General features: G+C 35.5%; 1 protein-coding gene across 1 annotated transcript in view; it reads left to right on the top strand.

Annotated features, from left to right (window-relative positions):
* LOC132143509 (rho GTPase-activating protein 7-like) overlaps window positions 1-24710 on the top strand; it is a 115359-nt gene that overhangs the window by 10335 nt on the left and 80314 nt on the right. Inside the window, exons 3-5 of the mRNA XM_059553777.1 lie at window positions 8416-8565; window positions 9464-9604; window positions 22332-22365. Coding sequence (XP_059409760.1) covers window positions 8416-8565; window positions 9464-9604; window positions 22332-22365 — 325 coding nt within the window. The remainder of the gene's footprint in view (window positions 1-8415; window positions 8566-9463; window positions 9605-22331; window positions 22366-24710) is intronic.

Genomic DNA, 24710 nt, shown 5'->3' with positions numbered 1-24710 from the left:
AAATCCCAATAAATGATTCAAGTGGGAACTCAAATCCAGGCCAAGAGTTCAAAACTCTCTTCTGTTAAGAAAAGCTTTATATCAGGGCCAACCACTAAAAAAGATTAGAAATGTGTGCCTGCAACTTTCAAAAAAGATATGTGGCTTAATGCAGGAGTAACATGTCTGAAGGAACATCGGACTGTTTTCATATTTGACCTGGGCAAATAATCGTCATCCACCGTTCTCAGTCATGACAATGTTTTCAGTATTATCTCAAGTAAAGAAGTATTTTATTATTATTTTTTTATTATTATTATTATTATTCATCAAGGATGCATTGGATACAAGAGTGAAAACTTTACAAAAATAATTATTTTATCTTCTTTTAAAATATAAATTCTTCAAATAATCCTAAAAAAAAATGCATTGTGGTTTCCACCAAAATATTGAGCAGCACAACATTCAACATTGATGATAATAATAATAATAATAATAAGACATATTTCTTGATCACCAATTCAGCATATTAAAATGCTTTCAGAAGGATGGTGTGAAACTGAAGTAATAGCTGCTGAAAAACATGGCTAAAAAAATAATTTACAAAAATATCTTAAAATAAAAAAGTAATTATTTGAAATTGTAATAATATATCACAGTATTATTGTTCAAACAAATCCAGCCTCAGTGAGCTGATTTCTTTTTTTTCTTTTTTAAATTGATTATTAAATGTTTAGACAAATGTAGTTCTGATTTTACAAAATGGTTAAACTAAGGAGTGATAATCACATATTTGCGACAACTTTATTTTTCTTCGGTAGCTGTTGTGTCCGGAGCACTGAAGTGAGGTAAAGGATTCCTCAGTATATCCTTGAACAAACCAGCTCTCTGACTGACCTTATTCAATAATATCAAACATAGTTATTAGGAAAGAAATTCTGAAACTTTTCTCTATGACTTCCCATAATGCACATCTCTGTTGTAGTCACATGACGCATAAATGCCATGTTCAAGACTTGGGCCAGATACCAGAATACTTCAAATACTGAAGTAAATGAGTTTACCAAAGGAATGCTGATGCTTATGCCATTTCCTGAAAATCTGTGATGAGCCTATGTTTGCAAACACCATACATTTTGACTTTTCTTCAGTGTGTTAGGCCTCCTGATACTTTATTATTATTATTATTATTATTATAATTATTAAAATAAATTAAAGTTTCAAATATATGGCTGTGAATAACTTACTGCATTTTTACAGAGACATTTTTAGGTGGTTGATTATAGATGAAGTTATTATACTGTGAGGTAAATAAGCCAAGTACAGTAATTACGTATTTTTAAAAGTACATGAGTCATACTAAATGAGCCATCAGGTACTGCTGTATGAGACAGTGTGTGAAAGTTAACATTGTATGCAGACATTCTGAGTATGTTCTATAATGTGCCACACCAAAACAATGTATCAGTCAAATGTGCCCACTATTTTAAATAAATGCTGTTCTTCTTAATTTTATGTTCATCAAAGAGTACTGAAAAAAAAACCTTTTCAATGTTGATACTGAAATTTATTAATGAACAGAGATCATTAGAATAATATCTGAAGGACCATGTGACAGTGAAAACTGGAGAAAAATTGCCATCACAGTAATAGATTCTATTTTAAATGTATTAAAATAGTAAACGGTTATTTTTAATGCTGTCAAACGATTAATCACGATTAATGGCATCCAAAATAAAAGTTTTGCTTACATAATATATGTATGTGCACTTTTTTTATTTATTATTTATATATAAATACACACAGGTACAATATATATTTTAAATATTTAAATGTATATCCATTTATATATTTAAACTCTTATATTTTATATTATATATAAATATATTTAATATATAAACAACATATATATTCTTAAATATATGCATGCATGTGTTTGTATTTATATGTACAAAATAAATATACACAGTACACACACATATATTATGTAAACCAAAATGTTTATTTTACATGTGATTAATCATGATTAATCATGTGGCAGCACTAGTTATTTTAAATTGAAATACTATTTCTGTATAAGTTTTGGTGTATTTTCGTAAAGGATATGCATTTACTTTTGAGGTAGAACTCAAACTGCCCAAATACAGTTCCCCTAATGCATAATGTCGAAATAATCTCGTTACAATAACATTTAAGGCCTGACATTATATATATACATTATATATAAAGCATCAAGTTTTATCATGTGTTCAGTTTTATTCCAGCTCTCTCTCCTCTAAGCCTGTTCTGCTAGAGAAGGATTTTGTTGTATAGTTGGCCGCTGACAGTTTCCATTTTATATTAGTGTCTAACCAGCGATGTGCCACTCTGCCGGACACACTCATTTCAGATGTTGAGGTCTTAAGGAAAGATCTCTGGGGTCACTGAGGATACACTTAGTTGGTCATAAGTACATTCCCCAGAGATCTCTGGGAAAGAGGAAAAGAGCAGGAAGATCCTGGGAGATCTCACACTGTGGGAAATCTGTCATCTCAAAACAGGAAGAAGCCTGTAGGAATGTGACCCCTAGAAGACACTAAAAGAGACTGAATCGGGGATCATTTAGAATGTTTCATACCTACTAAAATGCAGTTGACACCTCTTTTTTTTTGGTATATTCCTCCATTTGTGGGTTTTGTGGACAGATGTCACTTTTATCAGAGATGGAACAATGCATCACAGAGAGTGAAAACAGTGGGCTGTGTGTGTGTGTGTGTGTGTGTGTGTGTGTGTGTGTGTGTGTGTGTGTGTGTGTGTGTGCTGTGCTGTGTTTATGAGCATTTCAGAATGAGTGTGTGTCATGGAAAAGCTTAGGCATCCATGCAACTAGCTTTTGCCACACACACACACACACACACACACACACAGAGCTCTGGCTCACCTTGACAAATCCAACAGCAAAGCACTGATGCTGACAGGCTAATTCTGTGCTAAATGGAAAATAAATGGGGAGACAGTCACATGACATTAGTAATAATAGAGAGCGAGCACACACACGAACTGGCTCATAAATCTTTTTTGATTTCTTTCTGCTCCTCTGGCCTTATTAACTCTGTTTTACAGCATATGCAGAAAGCAGTGTAATGTTTATTTCAGCACCCATATTTTAACATATTACTTTTTTCACAATGGCCATCCAAACAGATTAAAGACTGGACACTTAAACAGAAGTTATGTCGCAACATCTGTCAGTTGATTTATTAACACTATCAGCGCTGCTTTGTTTGAAAGAAGATGTCTTTTTTGGCCCCAATTCCATAATGTGATGACTTCTCGGTTGTCCATAGGCGGACAATAGTCCGAGCCCTTCCTTGGGCACACAGGGGTGAGGCAGGGGTGTGTGCTAGCACCAGTGCTCTTTAACATCTTCCTCCTGTGTGTCACCAAGCTTCTCCACAACCAGACTGAAAATAGCAGTGGCATAGCAGTAGACTTCAGACTAGACGACAACCTCTTTAATATTAGGAGGCTAAACGCAACCAAAAAACTCTACAGAGAGCGGGTCCTGGGGCTGCAGTGTGCAGATACTTCAGAGGATCTTCAAACTGTCCTCGCTGTCGCAGTTATTTAAAATGTAAAAACAGATTCAAGGAAGTTGAAAAAGTGAAACACAACACACACACACTGTACACGCACATCCTTTGGGATGATGTGCCAAATTTGTCAACACCTGCATCAGTCACATCTAATCAGTAGAACTAGGCTCAAAGGCCTTGTAATGAAGTCGTCTGTATTTATGTAAATGGCAGATAAACTCTCTTTACAGCATGGAAGTTTTTGAGTTAAAATTGTTAACAAAACTTGTTTATATACTTACTGCCATGTCATTCTAAACATGAATGGCTTTCAGTGGAACACAAAAGGACATTTTGAATCAAATGATTTTCTAACCAATTTTATTTTATATTACTTTTCAAACCTGTGTGATGCAAATATGCAAAATTGATTGAGATTTTCAATCAATACAGATTAAAATTTCAGTCAGTTTCTTTTGTAAAGCTTTGTATGGTTTAAGAATATTTAGTTTCCAGTATTGCAAGCATATAAGATAATATACAGTACTTGTAAGTCTTATAAAATAATCACATGTGCTCCTTTTGTGGTGATTTTTGGAGCCAGATAGTACCAAGTTGTGCAAACTTGTGCTCATATGTCTACCAGCTAATCCTAATGACGTTCTCTATTAGAACAAAAACAAACTCTTTAAAACCTTCAAGTTGTCTGGAGGTAAAATGAGTGTTTTGGACAATGGATTGTATGTTTGTTACCTCATTACTAGCAAAGTGTCTCTCTTTCTCTCACTGTTTGCTCTGTGACAGACAAGCGTGTATTAGGGGTAAATACCAGTAAAAGCTATGCAAACCCTTTTCACACTGCACTGCTTTGTGTGGGGCTGTTTGCACAGGTCTGGTTCAGACATGGGGCAAGTGGCAGCATCATTCCTCTCTGCTTGAGTAGCATTGCAACTTCTGTCTTCTACTCTCACTCTTTCTGTAGTCCTGTGCCTTGAAGCACCCCCCCCCCCCCCCCCCAATGAACTGTCTACAGACTGAAGTAATCTATGACAGAATATTCCATCCCACAATTCCATAAAGAGACTCTAACTATACTGTAACTATAACAACAGAGTGAGCCAACCATTTGAGTCTTTAGCTTGCTATATGAATCCCATTTTTTAAATAACCAAACTACTATGTTAGAGAAAGAAAAAGAATATGAGAAAGATGGTTGTCAAGGCCAAATTATTATAAAGAGTAAAGCAAAAGTCTTTACAACTCAAGGAACTCAAGGAAAGGAAAAAAGTATATTACAGTAAATAGAGAAAGAGAGAGACATACGATAAATAACAGAAAAAGGCTTTACCTTACCGGTATACCAACTAACATAAGAAATTTTCTTTTACTCATAATGTTTCTTTTTCTCTTAATGTTTTCTTTTACTTAAAGAATAGTACCTTTGAAATTTTACATGAGATAAAGGCTCGTCATATCAGATGGTTTATTTTACATATTGCTGGTTGCCACATGTTGAGGTTTAATGACTAGCCAAATTATCCTCATTTTATTTCTGTAACGCCCTCTATTATTGGATTTGAACTAAATAAAATGAATCATGGATGATGGTGATGGTGAGCCCATTTCTGCACTTTATAACCTGAAAACAAACTGTTCCTGATCCTGGGTGAACTGTTCCTTTTTATTAAAACATTCAGACTTCATTTGATGATTTTTGGGTCTGTCAGGTTTGTTGCATGTATAAACTTGCCAATGGCATAAAAATAAGATACCAAAAAAAGCAGCAATAAAATTACTGAGTAAAGTGTCTCTGTGTAATTGAATTAGTTTCACATTTTATATTGAAGCTTATTAGAGCACAAGCAGATGCACAATCAAAATGTCAGGGAAAGGTCACTGTACTGAAGTTTGCTGAATGAATGTAGAATGTGTTGTGTGTATGTGTGTGATATGCTTCGCTGTCCTTGTGGCTATGAAATGTCTCAAAATGTCCTTGAACAAATGGAATAACCTTACAAAAAAAGGCCTTGTAGACAGAAAATGGTTCATAATAACATAAAATGTGTAAATTCCTTTAAAGGTAATAATATAAAATATAAATATATATAGTAAGACATAATATGTCTTACTAAAAGCACACCACCTGAGGTCAGTGTAACACCTGATATCACACACAAGACAGCAAGGAGAGACAGAGGAGGAGGAATCTTTCTGTAGCTCAGTCACTCCACACTGTCATGCATTACGTGCAGAAATGTGGTATTAGTCCCTTGTTCTGTCAGGTATTGCCTTGACCTCTGTAAAAAAAAAAAAAAAAAAAAAAAAATATATATATATATTTGTTTCTTTCTTTTTAACTAAATAGCATAAATATAACTTTTTTTCAACTAGTTGCCATTGCCTATATATATATATATATATATATATTTTTTTTTTTTTTTTTTTTTTACAATAATAGTAAGAAGCAGAAGAAATAAAACTAATAAAAATGACAAAAACACTCAACAAAATTTATATATAATATATAAATAAGATGTAATTAAAAATATTAACAACAAAATAAATATTTACCAACTCAAATATAATATATATATATATATTTACATTTTATTAAATAATTTCCCGCGACAACATCCCAATTTCAAACTTTAGTTAGTTATCTGAAATAATGATTCCAAGAATTTATCATTTATATTTTATCATAGTGTATTTCCAGGAATAGATATGAGATGACAAATAGTGTGCAACTCTTTGACTGTGCTGTGCTGATGTAAAACAGTACAAAACAAACAGTATTCTCTGTGACAAAGTGGCACAGAGTCAGAGTGGCACACAAAAATTACTGTAGAACAGTATACACATTGAAAGCTGAATGAGGAAACTGATTATATACATTACATGTTTATAGGCACCTTTGTGTTTTTTGCCAGACTATTGAATCTGTCAAAGTGAATTTGTCAGCTTTTCCTGTTTTCTAGTCCTGTTGTAGCTGATGTGTCATTAGGGTCATGATTGTGTGTTCTTCAGATTGAGAGGGGGAAAACAGTTCACACGTGAAAGCACAGTGTACCAAAACAATGCTGTACATGGATTTTAGATTCAAGGAAGTTGAAAAAGTGAAACACAACACACACACACTGTACACGCACATCCTTTGGGATGATGTGCCAAATTTGTCAACACCTGCATCAGTCACATCTAATCAGTAGAACTAGGCTCAAAGGCCTTGTAATGAAGTCGTCTGTATGTATGTAAATGGCAGATAAACTCTCTTTACAGCATGGAAGTTTTTGAGTTAAAATTGTTAACAAAACTTGTTTATATACTTACTGCCATGTCATTCTAAACATGAATGGCTTTCAGTGGAACACAAAAGGACATTTTGAATCAAATGATTTTCTAACCAATTTTATTTTATATTACTTTTCAAACCTGTGTGATGCAAATATGCAAAATTGATTGAGATTTTCAATCAATACAGATTAAAATTTCAGTCAGTTTCTTTTGTAAAGCTTTGTATGGTTTAAGAATATTTAGTTTCCAGTATTGCAAGCATATAAGATAATATACAGTACTTGTAAGTCTTATAAAATAATCACATGTGCTCCTTTTGTGGTGATTTTTGGAGCCAGATAGTACCAAGTTGTGCAAACTTGTGCTCATATGTCTACCAGCTAATCCTAATGACGTTCTCTATTAGAACAAAAACAAACTCTTTAAAACCTTCAAGTTGTCTGGAGGTAAAATGAGTGTTTTGGACAATGGATTGTATGTTTGTTACCTCATTACTAGCAAAGTGTCTCTCTTTCTCTCACTGTTTGCTCTGTGACAGACAAGCGTGTATTAGGGGTAAATACCAGTAAAAGCTATGCAAACCCTTTTCACACTGCACTGCTTTGTGTGGGGCTGTTTGCACAGGTCTGGTTCAGACATGGGGCAAGTGGCAGCATCATTCCTCTCTGCTTGAGTAGCATTGCAACTTCTGTCTTCTACTGTCACTCTTTCTGTAGTCCTGTGCTAAAACTTTAATTCTGCCAGTGTAAAATAAGGTTTCCATGTCAAAAATGTGTGTGTGTGTGTGTGTGTGTGTGTGTGTGTGTGTGTGTGTGTGTGTGTGTGTGCTCTTGTTTTTGTGGCATATCAGTACACAACTCTGTATAATGACATGGGTATGACACAGGTATTACAAGAAGAGGGTGACTTATGAGGACATAACCCATGTCCCCATTTTTGAAAATGCTTATAAACCATACAGAATGTGTTTTTTTGAGAAAGTTAAAATGCACAAAGTTTCCTGTGAGGGTTAGGGTTAGGTGTAGGGTTGGTGTAGGGCAATAGAATATACAGTTTGTACAGTATAAAAACCATTATGCCTATGGGATGTCCCCACTTTTCACAAAAAAAAAATGTGTGTGTGTGTGTGTGTGTGTGTGTGTGTGTGTGTGTGTGTGTGTGTGTACTGGTTAATATGGTTTATGAGGAATCAAATGTGTATAATAAACATGGTTTATGAGGACACTTCCTGTGTCTAGTTATATTTATTTTTTAGCAAGATTTAGTGCCCAATGAGATGTTGGCCACTGAAAATTCTTTTGTTTCCTAATGCCAAAAGAAAATCTTACAGGTTTGGAAATGACAAGTAAATGATGACAGAATTTCTATTTTAGGTTAACTATTCATTTAATAGCATTAGCCACCAGTAAGGGTAAAAAAGATTAGATTAAATCTACTAAAGCGTTCACTCAGCTTGTATGGAAAAGTTCCGTGTTCATCCAAGTCGCCGCCTGGTCTGCTGTGACATATGTTTAAAGAATTTTCATCGGGAGCATTCAGATTAACATCAGTGTTGTTACAGTGTTTTAAGATGTTTTTCTCCTTTCAGAGCTCACGGGAAGAGAGGGAAAAGGAAAGGTCACATTTGGACTCAATGGTTCTGTTAATAATGAAGTTGGATCAGCTGGACGAAGAGATTGAGAATGCTTTAAGCTCCTCCCTCAGTTGCACTCCCAATTTAAAGAGGCGGATCATCTCGGTGAGTGGCCACCATTCAGAAGATTCCATTCAAGTTGTACACAAATCTCATCTTGGTTCTTGGATCAAACTTTATTTTAAGCTCTAATTCTCGTTATTCACAAACCATTAACAGTGAATGTTGCCTTTATAAACTTCTAATTTTCTGCTTATTGATAGTTAGTAAGCAGTTGTTAAGTTTAGGTATAGGTTAGGATTAGGGATGTAGAATATGGTCGTGGAGAATAAGTACTAATAAACAGCCAGTATGTTAATAATAGGCAACTAGTTGTTAATACTAATTAAGATTTATCTAACTGAGTTAATTCTAGTGAGAATTGGTCCCTGTTCTAAAGAGTTACCAAGTTTTGTGAAGATACAATGAAATAGTGGTCAACAACTGCATCAGACCTTCAGTACTAGTACTAAATCTATGTAGAATTATTTAGTGGTTGGCTGATATATCACCAAGAATTAAATACAGGCCAGTTTTTTTTTTTTTTATGATTATCAGCATTGAGAGATATGTTGGAAGTTGGACTTTTATTTTGACAGACTGACAATGTCAGCACCTGAGCGTTTAGTAATAAAAACATAAAAAGTTCAAAAGTTTAGTGAAAAAAGTAAAACATTCCGCAAACACAGATTTTTTTGTCTTTTAATATCTAATGGACATTTATTTTCACATACTTTGAAAACTTTGTTGAATCCCTCAGTGATTCTAATGTGGGCTTTTATAGACTGCATAAAAAAAATCTGTTTATTTTTACAGCAATTTCTAATCATTTTGTTTTCAACATATATTCAATTTCAAATTATTAACAATTTAGTGAATGTTATGTAAAATAAAAATTTCAGCAATTGTTAAGTATGTGTTTTTGCATTTAAAGTAGGACGATGCTACTTTTTTTCCTAAACAGGAAGATGATTTAGAAATGCCGGATTCAGCAGGAAGTCTTTCAGCCTCATCGCAGTCTCTAAACATGCCACTTTATCGCTCTTCGTCATCGTTGGCATCATCGGGACCCTCTGGAGCTTCTGGGGCTAGACCAAAAACTGAGGTTAGTTAACCTAAACGTCAAATTATCTGTTGTGGAACAATTTATCAATTCCAACACTAATAACGTATACAAGCCTTGCAGTTCCCAGTCACCTGAGCAGGTCAGCTATTCACTGATGTGAGAAGCACTTTTATATACCATACATATAACCTTCTGGAATCGGTTAAACCTAGTGTCAATCATCTCTTTAGTGTCTCTTAAGTGTCCAACATTTACATATGCTTTTATTTATGCTGAATGACAGTAAACCGTAAACTGGAGTGTGCTGTGGTTCCAGCAGCCACTTTAAAGTGTACTGAACAAAGATTTTCTCTCTCATCTCGTCTCTCATTTTTTTCTCTCTCTCTGAATGACTAAAGCTACTGGAACATTATAATAACAGCTTTTACTGTCTGCCAAGTTCCACCAGCTAAAACACAGTGAGAATCATTCCTTACAATCTTCCCCTCATGCACATGTCTAGATGTCTGTGGATGCCAGTGAGATTTTGCGTGAGTTTGCATTCTGATGTGAAAGTAATAATCTCCTGGTTGATTACCCATTGCATGCTTGTTGTTTGTGAATCTAATCTGCCATATCTCGATATGATCCCTTTTGTTTAATCTTTCAGTCTGTAGTCATCTTGATTGAGGTAATGTTAAAATGAAGCAAGTTGCTAGTTGAATGGCTGTATCCATTTAATCTTGATTAATGGGTCAACATGGCACAGTGCTTAGACAGAGGTCAAGGAGATGAGAGTTGAGAAATAGAGCCAGAAAGAAGATATTTAAACACTATAATGAGTCGCAAAGTATGCGTAAAGCCATTCCTGTTTACTAGAGAAACTACTGTTTACCCTGACACTTATTCAATGTCTGCAACCATGAAGTGTGTATGTGCACATTTGTTAGCTTCTACTCACACCTATTTTGTTTGTTCGTTCCTGCCATTCCTCACTGGATTACATAAGTGTACCTGGTAAACACATGAAAGATTAGGCCTTTTGATACACACACAAACTCTCTAGTACATACGCAGCATTTGCACGCAAGCGTCTTTGCTCTTAATAAGGTATATTAAACACTAATGGAGCACTGCAAGGACACAGCTACCTTTCATTGCTAATGTATGTTATTTAGAGCCACAGTAGCAGTGACAGTGAATGCCCAGAATGAAGTTTATTGATTCGTCACTGCATGTCCATACGAAAAAGTTATGCTGGTAACATCTGTGTACGTGCTCATAGTTTCCATGACCAGAAAGTTAAATAGATACATGGTGAGAGAAAGGACTAGAAGATGTGTCAGTCATGAAATCATGAGGACTCATAAGGGCCTGTTTGAAAATGCATTAGTCATCTTTCAGCTCAAGGCCTTTGCATGGTCTGAAATTAACTGTGTGTGTGTGTGTGTGTGTGTGTGTGTAAGAGAGAGAGAGAGAGAGAGAGAGAGATAATGATATATGGAAATAATGAACACTATTGTTCAAAAGTTATAGGTTAGATATTTATTTATTTAAACTCATATTTAGGATGTAGAAATTAGTACATTAAGGATGCATCAAGTGGCAATACATTTATATAGTGCAACAAAAGATTTATATTTCTTTTATCTTCTAAACATGAGAGAATCCTGAAAAATAGCATGGTTTTCACAAAGCAACACAACTTTTTTCAACATTTATAATAATAATAATAATAATGTTTCTTGAGCACCAAATCAGCATATTAGAATAATTTCTGAGTATAAGACACTTCTTTCAAGTATTTTTGAGTGTTTTTAATCCGTTTTAATTACAAACAGCATTCATTTGTACTTCTAAATTGAATATGTTCCCTTGTTAAATAATTCAAAACTCTTGTTACCACCTTACCACCTAAGTGTTTTATGAATAATTGACCTCCATTCCTCTTGATAGAGCTGAAATAAAAGTTTTTTTTTCCTCTCTCTCTCTCTCTCTCTCTCTCTCTCTCTGTTAAATACTGACAAACAGTAAAACTGTGGAGTAGGCAAATGTTTCCCAATTGTGGCTTTGGTGAGAATGAGTGAGAGAATGGGTGTCAAAAAAGATTGTTTTTTTTTAGAGAAGGATGTGGAAAATGTAACCTCTTAGCAGGAAATTTCTGTTTTCCGAAGTGTTCAAGGTCAGGCATGCTGTATCAGGCATTCTTACAGCTCAAAACAAGGGCTTTATCTTGCTCTGTGTGTCCGAGAAAATAGGGGAAAAATCAGACATGACACATATGATATAAGTGATTTTACACATCACAATGACCCACTCTGAGGTTCTGGTTATGTAAGAGGATTGAAAAGAAAGAGATCGCTGTGTTTAGGAGACACACTGGCAGTCATGGAGAACATCTAAGCCGCCTAATGAATATGCTTTCCCACCCTTCCGATTCATTTCAATGGTATCTATAATGAGTACTTAGAGAAGTCATTGGTTAATTCATTCATCTCAGGTCAGCAGTCTGGAAACATTTAATACATCGTACACACTTGGTTGTGTTGACTATATTACAGTCTTTGTTTTTCTCCTCACATGATCCAGAACCCTGAATGCTTCAGCCTACTTTCATCTCATAACTCAAGCTTGTCAGGAGCATAAGACATTTGTGTATTTGGCTAGCATTGTGATGTTGACAGTTCATTGGCCCAGCATGGGCAGAACTCAATTGGTCTGAGGTCCAAAATGAATACAGTCATTAGTTGTCTATAAATTTAAAGGTGCGGAATGGCAGGAGATGGAAAGATGTGCGTGACAGGGTCCCCCATTTGTGAAAGCATCGATAACGATAAATCATGATGTAAATATGCAAACACGCACAGACAGAGAGGAAACAGGTGTTATGTACAGTACACACCCACAAGCTTATGTATTAAATATAATGAATGTCATTTTAAAAAAAATGTGTACATATATATCACATAATGCTGTGCTTTGATGTATTCTTGAATAGAAGCCCATTTCTATATTTAATAGGTGTGGTGTTATATTTCATAATATAATAATAATTAATAATTTGATGCTATATGGGCCCTATCATACACCCAACGGTGTAGCGGAAGTGTGTTTGCTAATCGCTAGTCGCATTTTCCTGTCCAGCGCCACGTCGTTTAATTAGCAAATGCATTTGGTCCCATTTGTGCGCCCATGGGCGTGCTTATCTAAAAAAGAGGTGTGTTCAGGCGCATTGCTGGCGTACAGCTATTTTAAAGGTGCCATCTGTCATGTCTGGCAAAAAAATCAAGTCATACTCCACATTCCATACCAGATGGGGGCAGTATGCCTCAATAAAGTGAATTGGTCTACTCTAGAGTAACAAACGAGAAACGGCATAGTCTCTATGCTCCGCCCCTACCTTCACAATAACCCTAGAGCATAGCTGAAGCCTATAAGACAGTGGTTCTCAATTGCAGTCCTCACGCCCCACTGCTCTGCACATTTTGAACGTTTCTCTTAGCGCTTCAGACATTTGTTATATTCGAACATAAGTGCCCTGCGAAGTGGACATCACATGATATTAAGCCATGATTCCAGTTCGAAGTGAACGTAGCTATATGTTCCAATCAAAGTGCATTGAAGTGTGCAAGACGTGAATTTAAATTGTATCGATTTACAGACGTATATGATGTCACAGTTGTCCATGTTTAAAGACGCTGCACAGCACAAATCAGTGAATGAATGTTTCAATGTGAGGTAAACTTCAACAGATTTCCCCTGCTCAGAGAGTAGGGACCAATGAACAATTGGCACACAGTTCATGCACGGAGTTCATTTCTAACGAGCTGATTATCTGAATCAGGTGTGTTAACAAAGAGAAACATGCAAAATATGCAGAGCAGTGGGGCGCGAGGACTGGAATTGAGAACCGCTGCTATAAGAGGACGTTTTGCCTCCAGAGGAACGTTGGGTGATGTCAAGTGATTTTGAAACATGACATCTTCAAGCTACTCCCCTTCACCTTTACCAGTGAATATGTTCCTATTCGTTTTGTTCATATTACATTTTGAGTTGTATATACACATTATTTGAATTAAATTAATTTGACAGACAGCTTTCTGTCAACATCATTGGTCAACATCAGACAGCTGATGTTGACCAAGCTAGCGCCAACTAACGTAACCAGAGCTGCCAACTCTCAAGCATTCACCGTGAGACACACGCAATTGACTCTTTTCACACGCTTTCACGCCACACATCAATTTTCTCACGTACAGAAAAACCACGAATCAAAGAGGACACGGAGACCAACAGACTAGACAGAGCAGGTTAGTTATGATATAAAAAATGGGTAAGTTATAGCTAGCTAATTATCAAACGCAGCTACGGTTAGCCATCGCTAACATTAGCACGTTTATCGAACAGCCTTCGATACATTTCTATGTTATAACTTCCCGAAAAAAAATACACAAACATATAAAACAAACTTCTAGCTAAATACTAACAGCATCTAACTTACCAATCCAAAAGAAATGTTGCAAGTTCGGTGTCGAACCTCATTTCTTTCAGGTCCATCAGTTGTCTCCAGCGATTGAAAGCAGTGCCGATGTCATGCCTCCCATGGCCGAAACTGGTATTACGACACCTGTCGGGCCGTGGCTAGTAATGCTAATGCTAATTAAGGTTGATATCTCTGCAGCACTATAACTTGACATTTTTTTAATGACATCATCGCCCTTATTGCTTCTCATTCTTTTGATGCGTGTAGGTCATTTTTTGGATATTTTTACCTCAATTTTTGCACATGGCACCTTTAAGGAGTTCGTAATAGACTGCACCATAGACCAACTCAAACCTGGTCTAAAGTCTAAAGTCAATGGTGCAATATATATATATAATTTTTATTTTTTTTAAGAGCGCATTGGTAGAAAATGTGCCTCTGGGTGGGTCCACAGTGCGCGTTGACTTTGTTTATTACACACAGGGGTGCACATCACACAAACATGTCAAATATTAAAAAAAAAGGATTATAGTGTAAAGAATATTATTGTGTAGGCTACATAAATATAAAAATGTAATGTATTAGAATTAGGCTACCTATTTGCAATTCAGCCTATTACTACTTATAATGATGAATGAAATTGGCGAATTAATTGAACAATCATGCCAATACACACACATATATACTAACTGACTCATCACATGGAGCTTTGGTGGATTCCTGCTTGTCCCGTAGATGATCTGCTCGCGCTTTAACTTCGTACATGAGCAAATCGGTTTCTTTGCTTGAGAAGCGTTCAGCTTTTCCGCCAACAAATTCCGCCAAGTAAATAGTGATCCACCCTGGCACGAGCGCATTTCGCTCTTAAAGGAAATGGGAGATGACACTCTGATTGGTGTATTGAACGTTATGCCCATTACTCATTAAGAGAATAGGGACAACCCATTCCAAAAACACGGACTGTTTTTCCATCTTTAAAATAGCAAAAGTGGATTTGGACACGCCCTGAGTGCACCTGCACGGTGCGCTTTACACTTTGCGTTTAGATCGTTAAAATGGGGCCCTTGTCATTCTTGTCATTTTGACTTTCCTCAACTGCAACTTTATATTTCACAATGTGACTTTCATTTGTTATTGAAAACTTGAAGACTTAAGTATCTCAGTACAGTTTTGGGGTTGATCTCTTCTGAAACTTACTCATAGAGTCTTTTACTAAAGAGAAAAGTGTATAAATTATTTATCATCTTTGATTGTTAGCATTCATACAGCATTGGTCTTGCTTTTGTGTCACTTTCTCAGACCACTGTGCCCAGCAGGGTAATTACCGCCCTCCTCGTGTGCCTCTGTATGGCACTCTAATTCTGCTTCATAGGTTAGTCTCATTTCTTGTTTTCCCAAAGTGCCGTCTGCTTAATTCAGCGTCTTCCATTGTTATTGGAGCCTGGATTATACTGGATTATAGGGATAAGCATCCTGACTCTCTTTCTCTAATCCATGGAGTCAATTAGGGCCGGAAAAAGGGGAAAATACCAGCTATTGTGAGGTTAGTGACATTTGGAGGGAATGTTCTAATGCTGATGGTACACGGGGCAACTTTTTGAGCAATTTTACTGTCAACTTTTTTTTAACAATGTTGTTTGGGCACTTTCATACTGAGAATGGGTAACAAATTTATATCTAATAGTTAAGATCAGTCATGGGCCCTGTGTCTCACCTGGTTGCCCATTGACGACATTGCTTAAAAAGTTGCCCTGTTTATCATCAGCCTAAGATTACATTGCTCTACAGAAATGAGATGTAGTTCCTGATCTTGTAACCTACAACTTTTCTACCCTGTAGGAAATGAGACTGGACTTTCAAGTCACAAGAATGGTGTCCTTTATTGATCAGTTCAATTAGATTCTAATTTCCATTGATAGAACTTTTATAGTACACTCTTAAAAATAAAGGCACTTTATTGGTATAAGTTATCCATAAAATCCATGGAAACGTTACACTGTGCAAAAGGTTCTTTATAGTGGAAAAAGTCCTTCACACTGAGAAAAATAATTAAAGGTTCTTTCAAAATGGTTCTTCTATGGCACTGTTGCATTTTTTTTAACAATGTACAAACTGTTCCGAACATATAAATATTAGTGCTTTGAAAACCTCTATTGAGTAGCTATGGCAAGGCAAAACTCTTTAAAATACTAGTAGCCTGGGATCAGTCATTGTCCTTGTTATGTCCTTCATAAGTAGAATTAGTACGCACGTTGTACTTTTGTACCATCCACTGTTGTACCATCCACTGTTGTACTTTTACTTCATTTGGGTCCCTAGCCATCATATTGTTCAGACCATACCAAATTTGGAAAAGATAGATACATGTGTTTTCACAGGAGCATAAAATGATTTTTATTTATTTTTTATTTGTATTTGTATTTTTTTTTTTTTCACAAAATGGTAAGGATAGAAACACCAAAATATTTTTCTAAGGACACTTGTGGGTGAGAACAATTGTATTGGATTTCTGAGTTCTGTATGTTCTCACTAAATGATAGGAACATGTATCATTATTATGCAGCTGGCTGTTTTTAGCTTGGATTGAAGCTGTGTTTTGAGTGATCACTGATTCAGGAATACAGTATGCGCCATGTAACATGCCCTGAGGGCCAATTTACATCACTTCCTGCCAAAATGGTTCACATAAAACATATGGAAGTTATTATGGGGTAAAGAAGGGGTTGTTCTCAATAATAGAAGAAAAAAAAAGAGAGAGGTCATTTTTTCCCACGTTTCCCAGTGCACGTGCTGGAATGTCTTCATTAGTTACGGAAAAGGTTTGAGGTTCGGGGGGTAAAGATAGCATCTCTGTGTCTACACACTCTACACACGGCATGTATATATGTTCAAAAAAATTATAAATAAATAAATAAGGTCCCTTCCGAGACCAGAGGCAAAAAGAACTTGGTTTGTATGTACGTGAATATATGTGTGTGTGTGTGTGTGTGTGTGTGTGTGTGTGTGTGTGTGTGTGTGTGTGTGTGTGTTTATATGTGTATTTGTGAGTAAAGAATATGTATACAAGTATCCTTATCATTACATTTATTTATGAGTGTGTGTGTATGTGTGTCTTCGAGACACTCACACTCACACACCTTACCCACTCAGACTTTGGGTGGGCCAATCTGACCCCTACCAGCTGCACATACTTAACCAGACTAGGGGGCTGGTAAACTCTATAGTTCAACCTGCTCAACTTGCATGCATACACACACACACACACACACACAAGTCAGATGCTATGATATTACTTTTAAATTTAATTGCTGCCATTTGTAGTCTGGTTGCTTAGAAAAACAATAGCGCACTTCTCTAAAAGCCACACAATGTCTGTAGCACAACCAGTGTGGTGACTTGCTTGCAAAAAAATTAAACTTATATGTGGCATATGTGGTTTAATTTTTTTTTTTTTTTAATCATAACCCCAAGTATGAGCAAAGTTTTAACAAACTCCGCAAATTACAATAATAATGAAAATAAATAAATAAATAAATAAATAAATATTCCAGACCAGAATTTTACCACACACCCCACACTAAAAACAGTTGTTTGGGGGCATTTTAATCACTGTTTATCAGCCAATTTTCATGATTTAAAGAGCTCACTATATAACAATGTAAATTAAAAGTTTTATTTTCAAGTATATATTAAATCGTTATGTTTTAATTTAGCGTGCATTAAAGAACTATACTTATTTTGATGTGCGGGACAAAGTACTTTATTATAATTTTAACTGTAGCTTGGTTTAACCATGGAACTGTTGTCTTATTTGATAAGCACAACATATTTTTTTTTTGCTGGAATTTTAATTAATGAAAATGTGTTTGACTGCAGATATTCCCAGTATAACGTAGTGTATATCCATGTATTTCTGCCCTGCTAACTGGTTAAATGTGTTTAACTGCTTGGTGTTTACCCCATCTCTCTCTCTCTCTCTCTCTCTCTCTCTCTCTCTCACACACACACACACACACACACACACACATACACACACACACACAGAGAGAGAGAGAGTAAATGAATACTTAAGTGGTCTACCCAGTTGTTTTTTCTGCTGGACACCTGATACAACCTCTGATCCCTAATGCTGTGACAACCTGTGCCCAGGGACCTTACAGGCCAAAAAATGTGACCCAATCCTGCCCATAACGACTGTGGATACACACTTGCACACACAATTGCTTACTTAGACACACACATATGAAAAAAAAAAAAAACTCTCACTCTCATGACTGAAATGTAACATATGACAAATGCTTGGGTGGTCCAGTGCTGCCAGGCAAGTGTGATGGACCCTGTAAAATTACTACATTGTAAACAATTTCTTCAATTTTAACACAATTTTAAATTTTAAGACGATGGACGATTTAAGTGGATGGTTGTTGTGGTGTTGCTATATTGTTGCTAAAGTATTTTAAGTGTGTGTGTGTGTTTAAACGATTGCTAAGACATCGCTGAGTGGTTGTTCGCTGGTTGCTTGCTGCCATCTGACTGCTTATTTTAGAAATTACTAGAGTTTCGATGTACATCTATGGAAATTTTCGTCTTGCAGACAAAATCATTTGTTCGATCACTTATGAAAGTAAGAGTAGTGGTAGTGTGTGCTGGTTAATTACAGCCTTTTTTTTTTTTTTTTTACAGACGAAACAATTTGTTCAACTATGGAAGTACTGTGCTTACTGCTAGCTGGCTGCTTACTTTAGAAATGCTTTAAGTTTCTTCAATACAAATCTGGGAATTTTCATCTTGCAGACGAAAATCATTTGATCAATTACTTATGAAAGCAATAGTGCTCTTCTCAACAGGCCACATGATTTGATCCGTCATTAAAGTCCATAACACAAATTCAATATTTTTATAACATAAAATAATGATTTTTTTAATGTGTAATATAATTGATGTTACATAAATTACACAATGTAATAACAATTAATATTGTAAATTAAAAATTTCAGATGTATTTCCATATGCAGTTTTTAGTTCAATTAATATTTTCAGTAAACCCTTGGCCAGCAGTATGAGTGATAGTAATAGTGATGCTTGCCTGTTTTGCTTTTCATTATGTTATTTATACATTTGATCTCATTGTCCTATTTTCCTGCCACCTCATTCCCTGCTTCCTCTCCATCTTTTATTCTTTTGTTCTGAGCCAATTTTAACCCTCTTCCCACTCGTATGAGGGTGGTGGGTGGTGTGTTTGGGATAGCACATGATAACAGTGCTCGGACTCAAATATACGTAGTTATTCCGAGTATGCCAGAAGCTCTCCAAAGTATTAATAGTATTTCACTGTCGGTGGCCTTGAGTTGTTTCTGTATATTTGAGAAAACAACAGGCCTACACATAGAGGAATGTAGAATGTGTTACTGTGGTGGTCACAGTCACGCTATGATAATATGGCTAACGCTATACTGCATCATGTTTCAAATGAATCTGCAGACTCCTAATTGCACATTATGGTTGCGAAACCTGAGTCAACGGGTTGTGGAGTTTTTAATGCACGTTGATGTATATTCTGTGCAATACTTTACAGTCTTATTGGTGTTGGCATACTGACATTCTGACATACTACTCACCTCAAATTTTTGAGCTCACATTTCCACTGTTTTTCACCTACCTTTTTATTGCATTTTTGCCTGTAGAGTCACATAAATCGCACACTTCACCTTTAAATATGTTTTATGGTCATTAATGCCAAGAATCCTTTTAGAATGTTTCAGTATCTCTGCACACTGATGCACACACTGCTATGAGACATTTTTGATACAAACACAAAAACAAAATGTTTTTAAAATGTCTGAGGTACACTGTGTCCATTAAGATCACAATCATGCAGTTATCTTGTTAAACACACATGCACACACCTAAGATGAGCCACTCCTACCCCTTGCATACATGAAGATAATTCCCAGCATGCATCTGACTTCATGTGAGGAGGATGGGTGGATGCAGGGATGAGGGTACGTTAACAAAAGCAGAAGAATGTGGAAACAAAGAACGGGGTAGATAAAATAAGAGAATGTGATAACAGAGGGCAATAAAGGAATTGGGGAGAGAGATAGAACATGAAAACATGGAAGATAAAGAAGAAGAATATGCTCTGAAGAGAAAACCACATTTTTCATATAACAGGATGCATCACTCTTTCAAGGCAGATGATAGAGGTGTTTCTGTCAGTATGATCGTTTCCAGGGATTTTGGGATTACACCAAGTCAAAGATCAGCGGACAGAGCAGGAGTTCTGTGGATGAAGGTCGCCCGGAGAAGGAGGCCCCGACATTCCTTTGGATCCACAGAAATTCCTGTTCGGCCTGACTAAAAAAAGTCAACACATGAGGATAATGAACAATAATGAACAACTAACAAAGGAACATATATTAATAGCCATTGCTCTGTTTTAGGAAAGAGAGTCATTTAGAGGCACTGTTAAATCAAATTTAGAGTTTCATGGCTTTTTGTCCATGCATTTTTAGCTTTGAGGTCACTTATATCCTAGCAAACGTTTTATTTTATTTTTTACTATTACGCTAATATATTATTTAGATTTGAACTAGCTAGTATTTTTGTTTTTTAGTTTTGGTTTTCATTTTATTTTGAGTAATTTTAGTTTTTTATGTGCTTTTGTCAATTTCATGTTTTAATTTAGTTTTAGTATTTCAACTTTCAACCATTTTCAGTTAGTTTTCATTATTTTATTATTATTTTTTAAGTCTAATATTTAATTTCAACTTATTTTTTTTTATTATTATTAAATGAAACAATATTAATAGTTTTAGTAGCAATAAAATCACTGTAGTGCATTCCTAAACCATTAGCTTTCTTTTATTTTTAGAATTATATTTGGTGTTTTTATGCCTTTATTTAGAAAGAACTATAAGTGAATGGGAAGCGATGTGGGAGAGAGAGGGGGATAGGATCAGGAAATGTCCACGATCTGGGTGCAACGGTGCTACATGTTGGCGTGCTGAACCATTAGCTTTATTTTAATTTTATATTTGGTGTTGTTATGCCTTTATGTAGAAAGGACAGTAAGTGAATGGGAAGCGGGGGATAGGATCAGGAAATGTCCACGATCTGGGACTCGAACTTGGGACGCCCAAAGTGCAACGGTGCTACATGTTGGCGTGCTGCCCAAGGCTATCAGCTCCGACAACCATTAGCATTTTCACCATATAACAGCTAGACATTTCAAATCTGCTGCAACTTTCACAGGAAAACTCATTAAAAGTGTTGATGACTCATCCTGCAATATGCTGATTTTTATCCAATCAAATGCTTAGATGCAAATGAGTATGTCCTGCCACTTAATACTGCATACAACTGACAGTAGCGATCATGCTTCACTGTTATAACATAGCTAAAGCCTTTTGAAAAAGTCCTTCAATATAATCAAATCTTCCTGTTTGAGCACAGAAAGTCTTTACAAAGGTCTTTAACCAAATTCAAAATTGTGCTGAATTTGGAAACCATAAAAATACCTTTGCCAAGCAAAGAAATTCATAATTTTTCCAAGCACAATTCTGTGGCTAAAATAATCACTTACACACATTTTTTGTGTGTGTGTCGGGGGTATTTTTCAGTTGTGTTTTTTGCACTGAGACGTGCCGACATGGTAAAAATATGCAGCATGGTTATTTTTGTCCCGTACTCCCCTCCTCCTTGTTGAAAAACAAAAGTTAAGCAGAGTTATCATTAAATACACACATGATCTAACAAATTATGGATAACCACATTAAGTGAGATAATGATAGAATAGACTATCAGCTGTTTTAGCGGGTACATAAGCATGTGTGTGTGTGTTGGGGGTATCTTGTTCATAAGGAGGAGGGTGTTTTTAAGGTTGCAGAGGCTACACAAATGGCCTTATTTCTTAACCAGCTGCACTTGGTGGGCATGAACACACATTCACACCACACACACAGTGTTTTACTCAGAGGAACAGGTGGTAGGCTAGTTTATATTGGATTGGTTTGAAATGTAAACTTTGTTTATAGAGTTACATTGTGACACTGTTTTATTGGTTCACCTCTGGAACCTTAAAGTGAAATATGAATTATAGAAATTTCAAATATAAGTTGATCTTCAGACGTGATAAAATGTATTTTAGGGATTTTACACACACACACACACACACACACACACACACACACACACACACACACACACATATATATATATATATATATATATATATATTAAAAATATTGTTGTATTTCCTTATCATTTTCAAGATATTAATCTTTCTTTATTTCTATCTTTCAGACCTCTGCTGTACTTTCTGAGAAAGACAGAGCAGGTAAGTTCACGTGGCCTCTTTTTTTTTATCATAACCTGCATTAAATGGTATAAGCGATGGCAGGGTGATACAGCATGGAAAAAAAAAGAAAAAAGAAATAATCAGATGTGATAATCATTTATGGCTATTTATACATATCATATTTAGTTGATGTTTTCAATACTGGATTCTAACCATTTTATCAGAGTGAAAAATCGTATAACCTATAAAGTGACCAGAAAATTAAAAAACTTTTGTAAATCCTAGTCAAATTATGCATAAAAACTTACTTTCCGGCATTAGTATGTAAACTGGTGGCACTGAATCTGTCTTAAACACTAGCAGATGTTCAGACAGACGATGAGCTGCCTGATATCAGAACAGAGCACTATACTGTAGATGTGGCTGGAAATTGAAGATTATTACTATAGTGATATATATCTAGAACAAACTTCTTCATTCCCTTATGGATACATGGCTATTTGCTGTCTGAAAGAGATGCTTTGTTGGGGCACACCAAAGCATTTATCCTGATGTCGGTCTCACCCTTAGGCTAAAGACAAATGTTACATGCTAGCTATTAACAAATAGCTCTTGGCCATTCGCTGCTACTCATGTGGTCTTTTGATGTATGCTGACTTCTATATATCAACTGTGTTATACCGCTAGCCCTTTTGTCATTTGTTGTTTCATTTTTGCTAACTTACAGTCGTTTCTCAGTCACATCAATGCTGCTACACTCTTCACACAACATGCCATAGTGTAATATTGAAACGTTCGATTGCCATGTAAACTGTAAATCAGTACAACTGTTTCAACTTTGATAATGATAAGGAATGTTTATTGAGCAGCAAGTCAGCATATTAAAATGGTTTCTGACGGATCATGTGACACTGAAGACTGGAGAAATTGAATGAAACTTCAGCTTTCCTATCACATGAATAAATTAAATGTAAAAAAATAAATAAATAAATATTAAAGTAGAAATCTGTTATTTTAAATTAAAATACATTAAATATTAACAAATAAAAATAAAAATCATATCGACTTCATAATTTTGATTGGTAGTGTAAAACCTTTCAATATTTACTGTGTGAAAATGATTTATATCCATGCTTACACAGACCACGACTGATCCTTAGGCGTCATTTCTATTATTATTATTGTACCAAGTTCCAAGATAGTAGAATCAGTGTGTGCAATGGATGAAACATGTAATGTGTAAAGAAAACTAACAACCAAAGTGAATATCACTTGTGAACAGAATATTTTTTTTATGCAATACTGCCAATAAAACTCAAATGTTATGAAAATGATACTAAATGCTGTGCATTTATAATACATGCTACAAGTGAATGTAATTTTCAGCACAGAATGCTTTTAAAGACAATATATAACTGAGATGTAGTCTAAATACACTGCAAAAAAATGCTTATCTTAGTATTTGTGAATTGTTTCTAATAAAAATATTTTAAACAATTATTTAATTAAGGTGCATTTACTAGATAAGCAAAATGCCATGAGATATTTAGTCTTATTTCCAGAAAAAAAAATAATAATAAAAAATTTATTAAGTGCATTTTGCTTAAAATAAGTAAAATTATCCGCCAGTGGGGTAAGTAAAATAATCCTGTTTTAGGAATAAATTTCCTAATTTAATTTTTTTATTTATTTATTTATTTATTATCCTGTAAACAATAAATTATCTTAATTTATTATTGATATTTTGACAAAAAAAAGTTTTGCAGTGTGGCACTGTAGTTAAAAATGACTTTTTGGATTGTGGTAGTGTGAAAAGGGAGTTTTATATTATATGTCGGCTACCGAATTATTAAATGGCATCAGATAAGGTGTTCTGGTAACATCTGTTTTGCGTTCAAGTTGAGGACACACCAGGCTGGTGATCCATAGGAGATCATTACGATTTGACCTCTGTCTCCCTGGAATCAACACCAGAAATCAACAGGAGCTAGACTCAGCATGTGCGACTGCCTCCATCATCACATATTTCCAATGAGCCTGTGTTGGTATTTTCCAAGTCTTAGAAAAGGTTTGAATGCAATGGAGACAAAGAGAAGACAATGCATCATGCATTTTGCAGCATTTTCTTTGTCAGTCAGATTCCAGTTATGTTGATCTTCATAATATCAGTTGCAAGTTAAGAATTTGGAGATGTTCAGGATTTGTTTGGAGGCTACTGCGTTATGTAATGACCTCCCGCAGCTCTGCGACTTGGTATTCTGGTGTGTGATGGATGATAAAACGCAGACCTGATTTCAGCACAATGGTCCCCTGTTTCAAAGCACATCAAAGCCTCTCTGTATCAGGCCAGGAATGTGGGGTTCACAGCCTGGTTACATCACGCA

The sequence above is a fragment of the Carassius carassius genome, chromosome 7 (assembly GCF_963082965.1).
Source record: "Carassius carassius chromosome 7, fCarCar2.1, whole genome shotgun sequence".
Taxonomy (NCBI): Eukaryota; Metazoa; Chordata; class Actinopteri; order Cypriniformes; family Cyprinidae; genus Carassius; species Carassius carassius.
The sequence above is the reverse complement of the archived record's forward strand: the minus strand, read 5'-3'. Positions and strand labels throughout refer to the sequence as shown.